General features: G+C 38.3%; 1 protein-coding gene across 2 annotated transcripts in view; it reads left to right on the top strand.

Moving 5' to 3' along the window:
* ecscr (endothelial cell surface expressed chemotaxis and apoptosis regulator) overlaps window positions 1–19643 on the top strand; it is a 66206-nt gene that overhangs the window by 22956 nt on the left and 23607 nt on the right. For both annotated transcript variants that reach the window (XM_028813459.2, XM_051934021.1), the window contains exon 2: window positions 12931–12999. In XM_028813459.2, the coding sequence (XP_028669292.1) occupies window positions 12931–12999 (69 nt within the window). The remainder of the gene's footprint in view (window positions 1–12930; window positions 13000–19643) is intronic.

Below are 19643 nucleotides of genomic sequence, written 5' to 3'. Positions count from 1 at the left end.
CACTTTTATATTCTTTATTGTGAAGGCCTTAATAAAATTACTAAAATCCCATACACTTACCACTCTGTGCTCAGGTACTAAACACTTCCTCCTCACTTCTTTTTCATCTGTAACCTCAAGCAATTAGACAGAGTAAAGAAAACAGGCAGGAGTTAAGTTGCACATTTGATTATGTATTGTTGATAATATGCCCAAATATATAAAGGAATAAGTATACAATATGAATGTTGGCAAACCATACCCTAACAGCCTAAGTAGCAGTGCATCTTGTATCTATAGGTGGCTCTGAGCTTATCTTCAGTCTAGCTTGCTTCGCTACCACATGGCTTTTGAATAGTGTTATTGAAACAGGACACATGCCTGTCTCAGTATGGCTGCCGAGATAGAGTTGCCTTTATCATGGTCTTCTCATCATGGCCAAATAGTGAGAGACAGAGGTAAATGCAAGATGACTAACTTTATACTATTCTTACCAGAAAACACAAACCAATGAGGTTGTGGTACAAAATGGCCTCCAATTCAAAACCAATCATAAACAGCCATACTTTAGGCCAATAGAATTAATTTTCCAGGCCCTTCCTTACCAGTTACCAATGGAAGCACTCAGGTACAACTCATCCCCTAGTTGCTTTGTTTAGTCACTTTTTGGCCTTCCTGCAGTGGATGGCTTATAGGCTCTAAATCCAAACACAGTCACCCTTGCCAAGGTGGTTTGATGCTCTAACCCTTCACTATAATTTCCTCATCCTAAGTCAGTCCTAAAGACTGGGGAGGTTGGCTAGGTAAACCTCAAAGTACCGCTGTTCTCATCAATAAAGTAAAACATGCCTCCTAAAACATTTGTTTTGTCTTCCTTACAAATAAAGACATACATATAAACTTATATGCTAGATATCACTATAACATGTTATGTAATTGTGTTCCTTCCAACTCCAACAAATAATAAATACAGACACAGAGAATAACTCAAGCAAGCCATTTTACTCAGTTATGTACTTCAGATACAAACACTTCTTTTTTCTCTCAAGGCAATGCAGAAAATATTTGTTTATGTAAATTGCAGTATTAACATTGGTGCTTCATAAGGGCAAAATATGTAACAGTAATAATATAAATGTTTTCTGTCAGGATTAATATAATGTACTCCTTTGGAAAAATAAGTAATAATATACAGTTTCTTTGACCTGAAGAGCAATAATATTACCCTTTTAGCAAACTACTTTATATACACACTGATTTTTGTGTGTTTTCATTTTACTCTTTTGCTGTCATGTTGTATGTCATCGTCAGTTTCAAAACACAGTCATAAAACAACAAACTACAGATGTCACTGCTCAAAGAATGCACCTTCTCCACTAAAAAAACATATTGTTTCATATATTGTGAAGGTGTTGGTTGGTTGGAAATTTTGGTAATATAGAACGGGCTTTCTGCTCTCATTTTAACATACAGGTACATCTCAATAAATTAGAATATCATCGAAACGTTAATTTATTTAAGTAATTCAATTCAAGAAGTGAAACTCATATTATAAATTCAGTATCTCAGAAAATTAGTTAATTAGTGAACATGTTAATATCAGATATAACTTAATTCGATCTGAAGCCAATGAAGGTAAAATAGTTCTTCAGTATTGTCCAACAGATAAGATGGTAGCAGATGTTAGACTAAACCTGCAACAAAGTTTAAATTGACACAGTTTTATGTTTGGAATGTAAAGTCATGATATACGGATATGTTAAAGATGTAAAGAAACATTGTTCAGTATACGAAACATTAGAGCAAGTGGGGGTGTTGGTTGGTAGGAGTTTTTGGTAATATAGAACAGGGTTTTTCTGCTCTCACGGTGATGTAAATAAATTTTTTCTTCTTCTGAACAGTGAGAAAAGTACTGATTGTGCATGTTGTTTTTTCCCTCCGCCAATTTAATTGTATTAAAGCATTTATATTGTCTTGCAGTTAGGAGACCCGGGTTCACTTCCCAGGTCCTCCCTGTGTTGAGTTTGCATGTTCTCCCCGTGTCTGCATGGGTTTCCTCCCACAGTCCAAAGACATGCAGGTTAGGTGCATTGGTGATTCTAAATTGTCCCTAGTGTGTGCTTGGTGTGTGTGTGTGCGTGTGTGTGTGTGTGTGTGCGTGCGTGTGCGTGTGTGTGTGTGTGTGTGTGCCCTGCAGTGGGCTGGTGCCCTGCCCGGGATTTGTTTACTGCCTTACGCCCTGTGTTGGCTGGGATTGGCTCCAGCACACCCCCATGACCCTGTAGTTAGGATATAGCGGATTGGATGGATGGATGGATGGATGGATGGATGGTATTTATATAAACCAGTTATCCCACCCTTAACCTTGACAACAGAAAGACTTGCAGCCCGTATCCACTGCGGACTCGCACCTGCTTTTACATTCCACTTTCTCAAGCTTGTCTCCAGCGGTAAAAACATTTGCCAAGTAACTTAATAACACTTATAACAAAATTGAATGTGAACTAAAAATGACTTTTGAAGAAATGCAATTAATTTGTATTACCACAGACATTAAACTGCGCAAAAAGAATTAAACATCATCATCGGCCACAGTGAATCCAAACATTAGCATGACGCCTGTGATCATTTTCTTGCATTTCTAAATATGTCTTATTGATAGGTTTCTGTTACCGGATTGCACACAGCAACCTCTTTTCTGGTTGGCTGTATGATTGAGCCCTGCAAAAGGACCTGGTACGTATACTTCTTGTCTTACACACAGTGCTGCTGGAATAATAAGTATTATTAACACAATAAAAAAAGTACTAAGTTGGATTATTTGTAACATTAAAAAATAATCAGACTACATTACTTTTAACATGTTACCCTACTGCTCTTGAGATTGTGTTGCTGAGCTTAGTAATGGACATTCAACTTTCTGAAACATTCTGCGATTTCTGAAATATTGCAAAAGATTATTTCAGGCAAGATCAGGTTCGATTGCCCAAAATTTGCCTCTGAAATGTACTGTAGTGTTCGAGCCAGGGTGAAGCCTAGCAACTGAGGGACTGTTGAGTGAAGTGGGGAGGGCAGAGAATAGCACAGAGGACTGCCATAATGGAAATGATTGAGGCTAATGAGGTCATCTTAACATATGGGCATAAAGGGCACTGGCTAAGGGGGCCAGGAGCATAGGGGCCAATGATGTTTCTGATGCCCATGTATGTTTCTATTTTGCTATCAAAACAGGGATCCCAGTGCACTATTTTGCCTGGGGGCCTATGATGCTTTTAATACGGCCTTGATGTTAAAAGGGGGAAGAAAAGGGGGAGCTGGAAACAGAGGCTGGGGTATGATGATGATGGGAAGCTGTGGTACAGTATGTGGGGGTGAGGTACCACTGCGGGGTAGGGAGTTTTCTTTTAGGGCATCTTTCAGGACCACAAGATTATAGTCAAGTCAAGTCAAGTTGGGGAGCATGCACTGGTACAGTGTATTGCCGCCCCCACTACACGACAAAACAACTCAGGATCCCGGTCGACAACCCCCCAGGCAGACACGCTGTCCAGCCCCACCCTCCGGAAATGACCCTCTATCTGCCGCAGCCAGGTGTTACGTGGGCGACCCCTTGGCCTGATCCAGCCTCTCAGGTCTCCAACAATGAGGATCTTACAAGCTGGATCACCCTCAGGGAAACACGCCACATGGCCGTAGTGCCGTAACTTACGCTCCCTCACAATGCAGGCAATGTACCTCATTTGGGACTCCATGAGCAACCGCTCATTCGACATAAAGTTAAACCAATGGTACCCAAGGATTTTCCGGACAGACACAGTACCAAAGGAGTCCAGCCTTTGTCTCAGATCACTGGATAGTGTCCATGTCTCACAACCATATAGCAAGACAGGAAGCACCAGGACTCTAAAGACTTGGACCTTCATCCTTTTGCATAGATATTGGGAGCGCCACACACCCCTTTCCAGCGACCTCATGACCCCCCATGCTCTCCCAATCTGTCTACTGACTTCATAGGAAGAGTCACCAGAGACATGACTGTCACTGCCAAGGTAAGTAAACCTTTCGACAAGGTTGACACTCTCTCCGCAAAGAGACACACTGCTGATGGCTGTGCCCAAGAGGTCATTAAAGGCCTGGATCTTGGTTTTTATCCAGGACACTCGCAAGCCCAGACACTCAGACTCCTCACTCAGTCTCTTGAGTGCCCTGATCAGAGCCTCTATTGACTCCGTGAAGATCACAGCATCATCAGCAAAGTCAAGATCCGTGAATCTTTCTTCACCAACAGATGCCCCACAGCTGCTGGACCCCACAACCTTGCCCAACACCCAGTCCATACAAGCATCAAACAGAGTAGGACCAAGAACACACCCCTGACAAACCCCAGAATCAACTGGGAAAAACGCAGAGGTTCTGCCTCCACTTTGCACAGCATTCACAGTACCAGTGTACTGGCCGGCCATGATATCCAGCAACCTTGAGAGGATCCCATGAACCCTCAGGATGTCCTACAAGGCAGCTCAATCAACTGAGTCGAAAATCGACAAAGGCTGCAAAGAAACTCTACCAATATTCGCGTTTGCGCTCTATGAGAACCCTCAGTGCCAGGATGCAGTCAATGCTAGACTTCTTAGATATAAAACCAGAGTGTTCCGGTCGCTGGTAGGTGAGCAAGTGATCACAGATCCTATTGAGGACGACCCTAGCAGGGACCTTACCCAGCACCAAGAGCAGTGTTATCCCCCTGTAGTTGCTGCAATCCAGGCGATCACCCTTCCCTTTCCAGATAGGGACGACAAGTCTGGTTTTCCAGTCAGTTGGGATGATGCCACTCTCCCAAATGGAAGCAAAGATTACTTGCAATGCCAGGAGGACAGCCTTACGACCAGCCTGGAGAAGTTCACCCCGGATACCACAGATCCCTGCAGCCTTTCCTCACCTCAGCTTGTTCAGCACCTGTGCAAGATTTATAGATAACTGTAAATAGTTCCTGTTTTTGTTTTATGTTTGTGTATTCTTCTGATACTGTTATGAGTAAACTGTTCTGCAATCACTTCTTTGTCCTGCTGTGTTTTCCTTCTGAACCTGTAACAGAGGGGCCTCTACTGTATTTTGTGGATGCATCTACCCATGGCTGATGAAATTTTATGTGAAGCAAATACAAGTGAGTGCAATGGACATGCGCAGACTACAAAATCCTTAACAATAACCCAGTTCAGGGTTTACATGGCCAAATAATCGGATTACTCGTGGAAAAATCTACCTCTATTAATAAGATTTCTCAGAGGCCACTAAACCAGTTTCTCTAATTGGAATAATTGTTTACAAGGCAATTTAGAAATCAGGTTTCTGTGAATAATCAGGTTACTGATGTACACGTGCTATATGATGCAATTGCTACTGAAATTGATGAGATTCATACTTCATAAACCTGTATTATTTGAAAAATGCAACAAGGGTAGGGTGCCTCCATCGATTTCTGTAAAAAGTAAGCATGTCTTCTTATAATACAAGACACCCGTCTCTTGCAGTGTTCCTGTCAAAAGATTATTCAGCTATGGAAGTTGTGGGCTCAGCTCAAACCAAAGAGAATCATTTTTCTGATTATTGTTTGGAAAGAGCTTCTTATGAAATATAATAACATCTTCATATTTTTCAAAGCACAAATATGAATACTTGGATCCCTGATATTTTGGGAAACTCAAGCTAATATTTTTACTTTGTTTTCAATTTTGTTGACTTGATGAAATGTAATTTGATTGCAAAAAAGTAAGAAACCTGTCACATAACTTTGAAAAGTTCACAATTACATAATATAAAGACCTCTCAATTTTAAATTGATTGCTTGTAATATACAAAAATGAGGACGCCATTGTACGTCAGTTTAGCTGTGCGCCTTTAATTTAAGATCAATAACAAAAATGCCTTTTATTTATTGTCATATTAAAAATAGATATGATTGCTTGTCTATGAATGCACATTCAGTTCCAGATGTGTCCACAAATGTATTGCATTATTTTAAAGGACTTGCTTTCTGAATATTTTTGAAAGTTTCATACTTATTTGTAAGGTAATAAATATATATGTAATATAGTACACTTCTTAATAAAAAGTAATATTTTTGAATACTTTTTATTTCTTTTTAAAAGTAATATGTAATATTTAATATATTACTATTTAAAAGTAACTTACCCAACACTGCAAGACGGAGGTGATGACCACTGATTTACAATAAGTCAAGCTAAAATGCTCATTAGTGTGACGTCACAATAATATGTCAAGAGTAAAATGCTGAACATGGCTATGTGTCTGCACTGCATTTTCTGTTGCCTCTCCGGCCGTATATTTGATTTTGTATGGTGAAATTTGACCCAGTTGTTGTGATTCTGAAAGGACTGATGCAGTGAGAATTTAGTACCAAACAATTCTGGAACTTAAAACCCTCTGCTACCTTTACGATGAATAAGATGAACACACAGAAAATCTAGGAAGGAATGGATTCAAATTAAGAAATTTTAATTTTTGAATGATCCAGACAAAGTTCAGAAGTCGGCTCAATAGAAATGTAATGGACCTGAAGTGGGCTGTTCATGTAAAACAATTTAAAAAATAGATCAGCTGGAGCAGTATTGAAAGGAAGAATGGGAAAAATACTTTAAAGTAAAAGCGGGAGTCTGATTAGAAACAACAGGAAATGGCTGGTGGGTGTGACAGCTAGCAAAGGATGTGCTACCACCTATTAAATGGAAAGTTTTCGTACTTCTGCATTTAAAGCAATATTTAATTATAACTTTCTATTTGCATTGTATACATCAATTTCTATAAACAATGTAAAGAGTTTGTTATTTAAATAATTTCTTTAACAAACTAAATAGATTTCATTAAACATAAGCATTAATACAAAACACTTATCATTAAAAGAGGTGTAGCATTCTGGCAACATGCAACTTCTTTTTGGTTGTTTCTTGGCATCCAGAATTCACCAGAATGTTGGCTCTGAGTTAATATACACACTTTTAGTAAATAATAAGGGTGTCTAAACTAACACTGGGTAGAGTCTCATTTTGCTATCAAATCAGCCTCAGTTCTTCATGGTATGAATTCCACAAGATACTGAAAACATTCCTTTGAGATACTGGTCCATTTTGACGTGATTGCACCACTACGTTTCTGCAGATTTGTCAGTTACACATTTATGCTGCGAGTCTCCCATTCTACCACTTCCCAAAAGTGTTTTATTGGATTCAGATCCAATGACTGAGAAGGCCACTGAAGAACGCTAAACTCACTGTCATGTTCATGAAACCAGTATGAGGTTATTTTGCTTTGATTTGTGACATGCTGCATTATCATACTGGAAGTAACCATTAGAAGATGAGTAAATTGTGGCTATGAAGGGATGCAAATGGTTGGCAACAAAACTCAAATAAGCTTTGGCATTCAAGCAATAATTGATTGGTATTAACTAGCCCAAAGTATGCCAAGAGAGCCCACGCCTTTACACTACCACCACCACCAGCCTGAATTGTTGACACAAGGTAGGTTAGGTGCAAGGATTCATGCGGTTGGTGCCAAATTCTGAGCTGTATCTGCAGGATTTTATGCATTGTCCTGCTGCCACATGATTGGCTGATTAGATAATTGCATGGATAATTAGATGTTCCCCATAATTTGCTCAGTGAGTGTGTGTGTGTGTGTTTTTTTAATGGGCCCCAGAAGTAGCAAAGCAAGGATCCAATTAAAACAATATAGACAAATCAGAATTCAACAGTAAAGCCCTCATTCAAAGACAAATTTCAAAATGCTTTATATCCTCATAGTGTGAGTCTGGAGCAAACTGATCACGGGTATTCTTAAAAATGATCAGTTGCCTTCTTCTACTAACCAGGTAGAAAGAATACTGGGACAGTTAGCCATAATGCAATTCTGAAATTAGATTAACCTAACATTGTACATGAGCAATGCCAAGTTCATGCACTGCTACACACACATAATATGTTCAGCCTTAATGTACAACCAGAGAAGCACAGAAAGCAAATGAAGTCCAGGACAGTGCAGCCCCTTTACCCTCTCCAAAAAAGCTAGAATTGAACACTACACACTACACACTCAAAATGTTATGAAAATTAATAATGATAAATAGAGATAATCTAAAATTAATAACCATCACTACATACAAAAAGAAAAAATGAACAAAAGGCAAAAGATTTATGATCTGCAAAAGAAATATCAGACACAATGCAGAAACCAACATTAGCTGGGAAATCAGTCAGTCACTGGAAACACAAGCACACACGCATCCACACTGGACCAAATGAGACTTGCCAGTTAGCCCAACTTGCACGTCTTTGGAATGTACAAAGAAAAGCAAAGATGGAAAATGTACACACTGGAATTTGAACCCAGGTCTCTGTAACTGCAAGCAACATCTTGAAACACTGTGTCACACCTAAGGGTTTCCTTATTTCACTTCTTTACTACATAAGTCCTACACATTGCAGTATTTCTCCCTGTTTTTAAATTTTCTCCTAGCCAAATTCATTTCACACTGCATAGTCTCTGTGTGAAGAAAAGCCCTTCTCTTAGAGACACTTAAACACATGTGAACAGTTTTCTCACCATCAATCAGGTGTACATCTCTAGTCTTCAAACAGCACGTGTATCCAGTCAGGAGTCTGAATTAAGTTCTAAAAGAAACAATGGATGAAAGAATAGCCACTGTGTTGTGTATTAAATTATTGACAAAATATTCATTGAATTTATGTTAAACCATGCTACTGAAACATTTTAGTAAATATATGTGATTTAAAGTGAGGAATGACATGCTGGAGTTAAAAAATGTTGCTGAGGTACCAACACATCATCCCCGGTTAATTCTCAAAGGCTCATTTTGTAGAAACAAAATGAACAGGCACTCTGTTGTGCAAATGAAATCAAAACCAAAGAAGTTCGCCCCTTAGGGCTTAAGCAATGGTTTTTCATGGTGGTAGGTCACAAGGATAGAGCTTTGTCTCATAGGGTGCTCTGATCATAGAATAAAGCCTCCTTCTGGTAGCCTCGGAATTTATTGGCAGTGGACCAGAAGGGGTGGAATCAGTTGCCTTCACTGGGCATCTTCTTGGCACTGTGAAGAGAAGTGAAGAGGACATGATTGGCACCGGTGCCCTCTCTCGTCCCAGAGTGGTATAACATACCTTAGATGAGTGGGTGACCCTCTGACATGACTGTGTGACAATTGCCAACTTAGGATTTCATTAAACTGCCTTTTGTTTAGATGATCAAGATCCAAAAGAACATACATTATGCCTGTAAGTTTAATATCATTATTTCATTTAAACTCCACTTAAGGAGTTGTGGTGCCAGTGTCCTGAGCTGGACAAATCTGTTCTCAGCAACTTGTTGCCTCTACTCCAAAGGAAATTCCAAAAAGAAATATTTTTCTAGATAGGAAATTGCATTGAGCATGTCATGGAAACTGAGAAAAAAGAATTCTGACAACTAACCCGAGTTTACTAATGAACATTTTAACAATATGTTAAATCATTTAGATTAGTTTACTACTTATTTAATTTTTGCTAAACCGCTCCACCTGCTGGGGATGGGGGGAGGGGAGTAAGTGTCCCTCTTGTCTCTAATGCAGAAATGCCACTGGGCAGTCAACCTGCTTAGTCCTGAATCGAGTAGGTTGGGGGGGCCAGATGGGATTTGTCTATCCCAGCCAGCATTAGAGCAAAAGGCAGGAACAAACCATTGAAGGGCAACCACCTATATTTGCTGCAGAGAATGTGTGAAAAACAGCTTAATTAACATTCCACCTTGTGTTGCATTCAAAGCATCAAAAAAGACATCAGAATTACAGAGACTGATTTGCCATTAAAGAAACTGGCAACTTTAGCCACACCATCAGACTTTCATTTATCAGCGGAAATGGCATCCATTACATCACATGCACACTAACATTATGACACAAACTATGTTGTGTAGCCACAGCAATTGCAACATCAGATGTCCATGAAAGCTTACTTGATGCACAGTGCAATCAACAAAGAGATAAACAAAAATACTCAGAAACAGTGATCAAATACAGTCATATGAAAAAGTTTGGGAACCCCTCTTAGCCTGCATAATAATTTACTTTCAACAAAAAAGATAACAGTGATATGTCTTTCATTTCCTAGGAACATCTGAGTACTGGGGTGTTTTCTGAACAAAGATTTTTAGTGAAGCGGTATTTAGTTGTATGAAATTAAATCAAATGTGAAAAACGGGCTGTGCAAAAATTTGGGTCTCCTTGTAATTTTGCTGATTTGAATGCATGTAACTGCTCAATACTGATAACTTGCAACACCAAATTGGTTGGATTAGCTCGTTAAGCCTTGAACTTCATAGACAGGTGTGTCCAATCATGAAAAAAGGTATTTAAGGTGGTCAATTGCAAGTTGTGCTTCCCTTTGACTCTCCTCTGAAGAGTGACAGCATGGGATCCTCAAAGCAACTCTCAAAAGATCTTTAAACAAAGATTGTTCAGTATCATGGTTTAGGAGAAGGCTACAAAAAGCTCTCTCAGAGGTTTAAACTGTCACTTTCAACTGTAAGGAATGTAATCAGGAAATGGAAGGCCACAGGCACAGTTGCTGTTAAACCCAGGTCTGGCAGGCCAAGAAAAATACAGGAGCGGCTTACGCGCAGGATTGTGAGAATGGTTACAGACAACCCACAGATCACCTCCAAAGACCTGCAAGAACATCTTGCTGCAGATGGTGTATCTGTACATCGTTCTACAATTCAGTGCAATTTGCACAAAGAACATCTGTATGGCAGGGTGATGAGAAAGTAGCCCTTTCTGCACTCGCGCCACAAACAGAGTCGCTTGTTATATGCAAATGCTCATTTAGACAAGATTCATTTTGGAACAAAGTGCTTTGGACTGATGAGACAAAAATTGAGTTATTTGGTCATAACAAAAAGTGTTTTGCATGGCAGAAGAAGAATACCACATTCCAAGAAAAACACTTGCCACCTACTGTCAAATTTGGTGGAGGTTCCATCATGCTGTGGGGCTGTGTGGCTAGTTCAGGGACTGGGGCTCTTGTTAAAGTTGAGGGTCTAACTAATACAACCCAATTTCAACCAATTCTTCAGGAAAATGTTCAAGCATCAGTCACAAAGCTGAAATTACACAGGGGTTGGATATTCCAACAAGACCCAAAACACAGTTCGAAATCTACAAAGGCATTCATGCAGAGGGAGAAGTATAATGTTCTGGAATGGGTGTCACAGTCCCCTGACTTGAATATCATTGAAAATCTATGGGATGATTTGAAGCAGGCTGTCCATGCTTGGCAGCCATCAAATTTAACTGAACTGGAGAGATTTTGTATGGAATAATGGTCAAAAATACCTCCATCCAGAATCCAGACACTCATCAAAGGCTATAGGAGGCATCTAGAGGCTGTTATATTTGCAAAAGGAGGCTCAACTAAGTATTGATGTAATATCTCTGTTGGGGTGCCCAAATTTATACACCTGTCTAATTTTGTTATGATGCATATTGTATATTTTCTGTTAATCCAATAAACTTAATGTCACTGCTGAAATACTATTGTTTCCATAAGGTATGTCATATATTGAAAGGAAGTTGCAACTTTGAAAGCTCAGCCAATGATAAACAAAAATCCAAAGAATTGAGGGGTTCCAAAACTTTTTCATATGATTGTAACATTAACTAACTGTAAATCCTGACAGCAAAAGACCTACCTTCATTGTAGTTTAATTACAGACTTCCCCATTCCTTGCCTTCTGTTGTTTTTTATTTGTTCCTTTTTCCTTCTTTGTAAGTCATTTATCATTATCTTTCTTTAACAATGAACCCAAGGGGGCAGGGCCTCCAATGACTGGCACTTCCTCAGCTGTACAACCAATTATGACTGTCACCTGAATGTCTATACAGTATAAGAAGAAGCTGCAGCCTGCATTCCCAGTATTATGCTAAGCAACATCAATCTCTCCAACTAAAGTTATAATTTTATTTGTTTAGTTTTTGTGTTGCCTTTAATATTTTTTAATTTTTTGAGCCAGCTGAGGGAAAATTGTCTGCCTTCACTTCCTAAAGAAATATGTCTGCCTAGTATTGTTCAGGCATGCAGTAGGAATAAAGGGATGATTGCTTAATAAAAAGATGAGTGTGATCAAGTATAATATGACTCTGTGTGAATTTGAATTTGAAAATGAAAAGCAAATAACAATACATCGACCATAATTAGAAATAAGGAATGTGTCCTAGTGGCAACATTATGGTTACTGGCTCAATTTCAGCCTCCAGTTTACCTCCCTGTGTACCACTTGAAAAATTTAGTGTTAGAGGTTTATTTGTGTCTAAAGAGCCTTGGGTTGAATACACAGAAATCCACTGAACATATATGTAATATAATGTAGAAAAAACAAAGAAAAAGATAATGATTTGGGGCACCCTTAGACAAATCTGTATATTGCAAAGCAAAACACAACAAATCTGAGTTAACGTGTGGTGAGAATAACATTTTTGCAAATGTGAATCTATCATTAGACTGGAGAGAGATGGTGATGGTGCTAGTTATGAAGTCAGTTAGGCAGCAAAGGTGGGTCCAGGAATCCTGAAACCGGAAGTGTTTTCATGTACTAGCAAACTGTTGGTTTCTGGATCTGAAGAGGAGAACCTTTACAAGACAGGACTAACTTTAGGCTAAGGGTGGAATTACATGTCATGAAGCTATCTCATAGGCTTGTGTGCATGACAATATACTGCAGACTTTTAAAAACATTTTTGTTATAGACATTATTAGATTTCATTTTCTATGAAATGCATATTGAAAAGCATGTTTTAATTTCATATTTTAGACTCTAAAGCCCTCAAAGCTATGTATTCATTTTAAGTGTTTTATAACATGACATAACGTTACCTTAATTTTACAGGTTCTGACAGAACATCAACAATAACACCATCAACACAACGGACTAACAGCAACACAACTCCAAACTCAGGTACTTGGTTTAAAAATAAAAAGTATTTACCTGTGTACCCATTTTCTTATACTTGTTATTTCATTGCATTGTCACATTTGAAAGCATTGGGTGGAAGGCAGGAAGTAATCTTGGATGTAATGGCCATTTATCATAGGACACATCATAGGGTACACTTACTCACACCATCAAGATTTAGCCAGAAACTAATGTAACATATTGTACACAGTGTGAATCTATATAAAAAGGGGACAGCTCATAAAAATGCAAGGAGAACATGCAAATTCCACAAAGGCCATGCCTGGGCTGCTAGAACTGTGATGGACACTGCACCTCCTTACTGCCCCACATCTATCTAAAAGATATGATGCATTCTTCACTGTGTAAAGAAATGTCATAAGTGAACTTTCATTGTCTGCTAATATGGCGTTAACCACAATCACTTCTGTCTCTAACCACACACCTTTAATTACCACTAATGTCTGAGCTTGCCTAATTTCCGCATGTCTACAAATAGCCAGGAGCTCCATGACAGGTTAGCATAGGTACAAAACTAGAGGTAAGGCTGTAATATGACAGGGTGTAAGTCTGCGGTGAAGTGACAAAAGTGTTATTACTGCATCCACATCTGCTGGGGCATAGATGGATCATGTAATGATGGGTTAAAGGTTTTCCCCTCCTGAGATTTGACATCTAGGTCTTATGGAAAGGTTGTTCTTAATGTTTAAGTGCTGCTGCAAGCACAACTAAACCTATATATTCATGTATTTTTACATCAGAGGTTTATATTTGAAACAGATCCAACACACATCTGCCCATCAATTTTCTTTGTACAGCAGAACCCTTACAAAAATGAAATATATTGCAATATACTCAAAAAATCTGTAGACATATATTTCAATATAAACTAGAATATATATAGTTCAAATACTGTATATATTTTAAGATTATATCTAAAACATCATGGTATATTTTCTGTAATATACTGTAACAAACCTATTTCCAAATACAGTATATTGTGTATAAAACATGCAATATACTATATGCTCAGCCCCATGTTTCTAAAAGACCTTTTGTGGCTTAACAGTTAACCCGAATAAAGTTAAACACAGGCTCCCCAATGAACTAATTCATATTGAACTCCCTATATCTCATTATATTTTGTCCAAATAAGTAGATGTGTCAGCAAATGTAAACTGCAATGGATTACAGACTGAATCATGTACTATAAGCTTAATAGTTCTTTTGACATTTTAAGAAAAATGGTAAATAATTACAGTGCTACTAATTTGTTAAATGTAAATCAGTTTGATATTAGAGATGAATACAGAATTTGTAACAGTTAATCACCTGTTCACATATTTTCTCTTTGTGGAAAGTTGTAGCATTATGTAGCATTTCAGAATGCAAAGCAACAAACTACAATCAAAATGAAAAGTAAGAAAGATAAAGAATTAAAAAGCTCTTTAGAGACAAATGATTTAAAATTTTAATTAGCATTTACAAACTAAGTACTGCACTGATGAAAGTTATAATTTTGTTACTTACTTATCTGAAGTTAACAACAGGTCTACAATGTGTGCTGTGCCACAGTGCGATTTGCTCTAGGATAGATCTCAATATAAGAAACATCTTATAGATATCTACTGGATTACATTTTCAATGTCAACCTAATTTGTTTTCAAAATATACTTTAATATACAAACCTTACAAATGTATATTAAAATATACTAAAATATCTATATACTTCAAAATAAATTGCATATTTTAACTACAATTTATAGTATATTTATAAATAACTGTAATACTAGGGGGCTTTGCCCCCTGCTCGCTTCGCTTGCCAACCCCTTCCCCCCCACCAGCGCTAGGCGCCATTGTGAAGAGGGGGGCTGAACGCACCCAAAGGAGACGCGGTCGCTCCTCCAAAACCCCTCTTAAACAGTGATACAATGGGAAACAAATAACAGTTATTTTTTTACCTCCTCTTTGCTCAATCAGCTGCTGGCTTGCTGCCACATGATCTGCATTTCGTGCGGCGCTTCAAACATTTAAAAGCCTATACAGCAGCTGTCCTTTTGTCTCACTGCCTTGTCTTTCTTCTCCCCCAGACATCCTCAAACACTATTCAATCTATTTTGCTGTTTCGTTATTTCACAGAGTAATATTTTCCATTTGTTTGCGCTAATGCGATCTTTGCTCTGCTTTTTTTGAGACTTTAGAATTTTCCTTCCATTATCTCTAACCTGCTGTACATGTGTATCACAGGACTTGCTTCCAAAGGTTTGTAAGTATGATGTGACTTGACCGCCTCATGATGTGAAAGTGTCTCTCTGTCTCTCTTCAAAAGATCTTGTCTCGTCGCAGGAGAAACGTTTTTTTTTTTATAATAGAGAGATATTTTAGAAAATGTGTCATACAATTTATTATTCCTAGTGTTTTAGAATATATGGAGATTAATATTTTTATATTTTGAAAAATATATCTGCGGTGGGTTGGCACCCTGCCCAGGATTGTTTCCTGCCTTGTGCCCTTTGTTGGCTGGGATTGGCTCCAGCAGACCCCCGTGACCCTGTGTTCGGATTCAGCGGGTTGGAAAATGGATGGATGGAAAAATATATTGCCGTATGAAAAAATGTCAATAATTTACATATTTTACAATATGTCAGTATACTACAAGATATTGAAATACTGTACATTCTTTCTTGAAGTATGTTGCAACATACTTTAAAATATATTCATATTGAAAGCAAAAAATATTTAAATGTACTATATTTTATTTTTGTAAGAGAAGTGACGCTGGCTTCACTTGTTTGTACTACCAGAACCGCTTTAACATCCATTACTATACAGGTAATAGAAAACCACAAAGAATGGATACCTACAGTATGTGGTAGAAGGAACACAGGATGATTATATGAAGTGTTGGGGTGCTGGCCCTTTTAATTGCAGTGGCAAAAAGCAAACAAAATGAGCATTCAAGGGTACAAAATCTGACATAAATAGCCCTTTTGGTTCTTTCTAAAGTGGCTCTTATGAGCAGGTCACAGCCTTAGAGCTCTATCCTCAATGCAGTCTGGGTCCAAAATGAGACACCAACTTTCGGGAGCATTGGGCTCTTATAGCTCTCAAGCCAGAAGGGGCGGCATTAGTTGCCCTCAAGGGGCTTCTTCTTGTTGCTGTACAGGAGAAAAAAGACACAGTTAATGGTGACACCCCTTTCTCCTCGCCCTAACAGGATATTGAATACCTTGGATGAACACTGAAGGTGTTCCTCTGACATTCATGTGTGACACATGTCTGTTTAAGATGATCACTTTGCAAAAGCTACCCAAGGATATCTTTGTGATCTAAGATCCTTGGGCAGAATCCTTTTTGAATCTTACACATGAGAAGATACAGTATTTAAAAAGGCAAGCTGTTTTTTATGAAGAAAAATATACATTTGACATTTTAAGTCTAGGGTAGTGAGTGACAGTGCGGCTGTCTCACAGTAAAAGACCAGGGTTCATGTCCCTGGTGTGTGTGTGTGTGTCTGTGAGTGTGTTCACCTTGTGATGTACTGGCACCCTGCCCAGGGGTTGTTCTTGCCTTGTGCCCTATGCTTGCTGGCTCACGTGGCTCTGCTCAGCACTAAGTAGGTGTAGAAAATGGTATGGTATTTTTAGTCTGTCATTAGGTTGGCTGAGGTGTGCCAAGTTTGTCCTTAGTGTCTAATTCTGGCATTTTTCTTTGATGAGTTCATTTGCACATATGACCCTTGGCTTTTGCTGTTTTCCTTAAACTTTGTCACTTTTTTTAGCTTGTGTAAGAATTGACCCTCCTCTGCCTCTACCACACCTTTTTATAATATTTAGAATGTCATCTTTAAACAACATCATTTGCCACTTTCATTTCCTCACGCCACAAGTTCAATTACATGTTAGCATAGAAAGAGAGGTGTAACAGGGTGTAAGCCAATACTGATGTCATTACCTCAGCAAAAATGAATCATAAGGCATAACAATAACCCTGTTCTAATTAGAACATTTTCAAAATTAGTACATTTTCTGTGTTCCTATACAAAATCCACCCATACACTGTATGAACATCCATACATCCATTTTTCTAACCTGCTTACCCAAGGCAGCATTGTGGGCAACTATAACCAGTCTCAGCAAGCATAGAACACAAGGCAGGAACAATCCCTGGACAGGGCGTTAGTCCATAATATTAAAAAATATTTTCATATCAGTAGACCAATAATGGCTATTCAGTGCAAAGTATGGTTTTCGTACCCAACTGATACAGCAACGTGGCATTTACTATGCAAATATTGCATCAGCTAAGTTTTGTCTTTTTTTCTCCAGTATTCAATCATAGATGGAGTGTCTGTAGGATAGATGTGTTCACAGGCTATGTGAGTAAATCAAATGATTTAGAGGCTACGTGTATTAGTCAATCTACATCAAATCATGCTAGGATCCCTCAGGGATGGCAAAGTAATGAAGTTATGGAGGACAGGAGTCAAAAGCAAGGAAGATATATTATATGCTGAAGGAGCAGAAGGATCTTCTCCAGGATAAGCACACTCATGTTATCCTTCAGGAATGTTAGGATAGTATTAAGGTCAAACGTGATTGGAATTCAGTTGATGGGGAAGATCTGAAAACAGCAGTGAGGACACATCATTTGCTTGTACTCAGGAATGTCATCACTCTCTTGGGATGAAGGAATCTAAGCCAGTAAGACTGACGGCTTATACGACCATAGCTGAATGGTATGAATTTTACATAGAATGGGTAAGTTTAAAATGGAATGATAATTTGATCAAATGGTGGACATCTTAATGGCAGCAGAAATTACACCAAAATTAAAGGAAAGACTGAGAATTTATAGGAATAATAAAACAGTAAGACTTACACTTAGAGGTGAGAGTAGATAAAAACAAGCATTAGATAGTGGGAAAGATGGAAAGGGGAGGCAGTCCAAATGCAAAAAGGAAGTGACAAGACATTTCTCATATTTTCAAAGAAGAGATGAAATCATCATATTTTACAAAAAATTACAAACATATCCCTTTTTTGGAATGAAGTATCTGACTGAAAGCTTTGAATAAGGGGAAATGAGGTGAGGTAGTGTTGCCATTTATGATGCTGAGCTGGAATTTCTGGTTCTGCATTCGGTCAGAGGTGATAGTGTTTTTGTGCTTAACATCTCCTCACCTGTTACAGAATAATATCTAGCATAACTTCAACAAGAAATACTTATCTATACAGAGAACTGTAGAAATAACTCATACCTGAAGAGAATGCTTAATCCCTTTTAAACAGTATGTTTATTATCTTGGGATCCTTCTATAGGGTGTCGATGTAGGCCATTAGTTAGCACTACTGCCTTACAGCTTTGTGAACAAAGCTCATCCTGGTGACTGTGCATGGGGGTTTTCTCCAGGTAGTCCATTTTTTCTTCTGTATCCCAAAGACATGCAGAACAGGTTAATTGGTGACTATAAGTTGGTGTGTATGTTAGAGTGTGCCCTGCTGTGGATTGGCATCCCACCCAGGCCTGGCTTCTGCCTTGCACCCCAGGCTGCCAGCACGGAGTACAATTCCCATGTGCCTGAAATGAAATACGTTTGTTTTATAATGTACTAATTAGAATGTACTAAAACGCTGTGGCATAAATCTAAACCGTTAATGTATTTTTAATCAACATATGAACACTAGCATTTCTTTATGCTAACCATAAACTTTAACCATATAAAAAAATACATATTTCAAAACTTGACAAAATTTTACAAACCATTCCTCTTAAATTTTCTCCTCAAAAACAGTTCAGAATAGCCAAATGTTGCACAAAACTGGTTTAGAGTTCAAAAGTAGATAATAGCTTACTATAACTAGGAAGAATATTACAGTAAGAATATGGAGAAACAAAACAGATTTGTATTAGTGTGTGGGGAAGGAAAGCATTGCTGTTGCACTTGTTTCCATAGTCAAGATTCTAGACATATTTGTACAGAATATAAATTATTATTAGTCTATTGTTTCATTTACACAACAAAATGCCTTCAGCTTGAATAAATTGGCTTCAAGTCGGTTAGGCTGGATTAGCTGGGGTTTGACAAAGATGCAAGCAATCACGTACATGATGCACACAATGACACCATGTGACTGGTTGCCATAATTAAAAAATGCCATATATGGCAAAATTGGCATGTCTTCTACTCTTGGTATTATTTGGTAGATACTGTATAACATATCTATGATCTGCTTCTTGCCACTGAGAGGACCTGGAAAATGTTTGCTGACTGGCCAACCAACCATAAGCATTACCTGGTAGGTAACCACCCAAATAATCAGATTGTGATTCAGACCTAAGAATGTATTACTCCAATCTTCACCCTGTCAAATAAGCGAACCAGCCACTGTGCTGCAACATCAGAAGCTTTGCTGACATTCAAGGTACTATCCCTGTAAGATGATACCAAAGTTTGTACACCTGACAGGTCCCAATTAGGGTGAAACCCGTGTTGTGTACTCTTTGTATTATTTGGCAGATACTGTACAACTTTTTATACAGGCTAATAAAATCTTAGAGTTTCTGCTTATAAATATCTAGAAAGAAAAAAAACTGAAACATGTTCATTTTCGCACCACCTTTACACTTTTTAGCCTCAATGTCTC

The sequence above is a fragment of the Erpetoichthys calabaricus genome, chromosome 11 (genome assembly GCF_900747795.2).
Source record: "Erpetoichthys calabaricus chromosome 11, fErpCal1.3, whole genome shotgun sequence".
Classification (NCBI taxonomy): domain Eukaryota; kingdom Metazoa; phylum Chordata; class Cladistia; order Polypteriformes; family Polypteridae; genus Erpetoichthys; species Erpetoichthys calabaricus.
The sequence above is the reverse complement of the archived record's forward strand: the minus strand, read 5'-3'. Positions and strand labels throughout refer to the sequence as shown.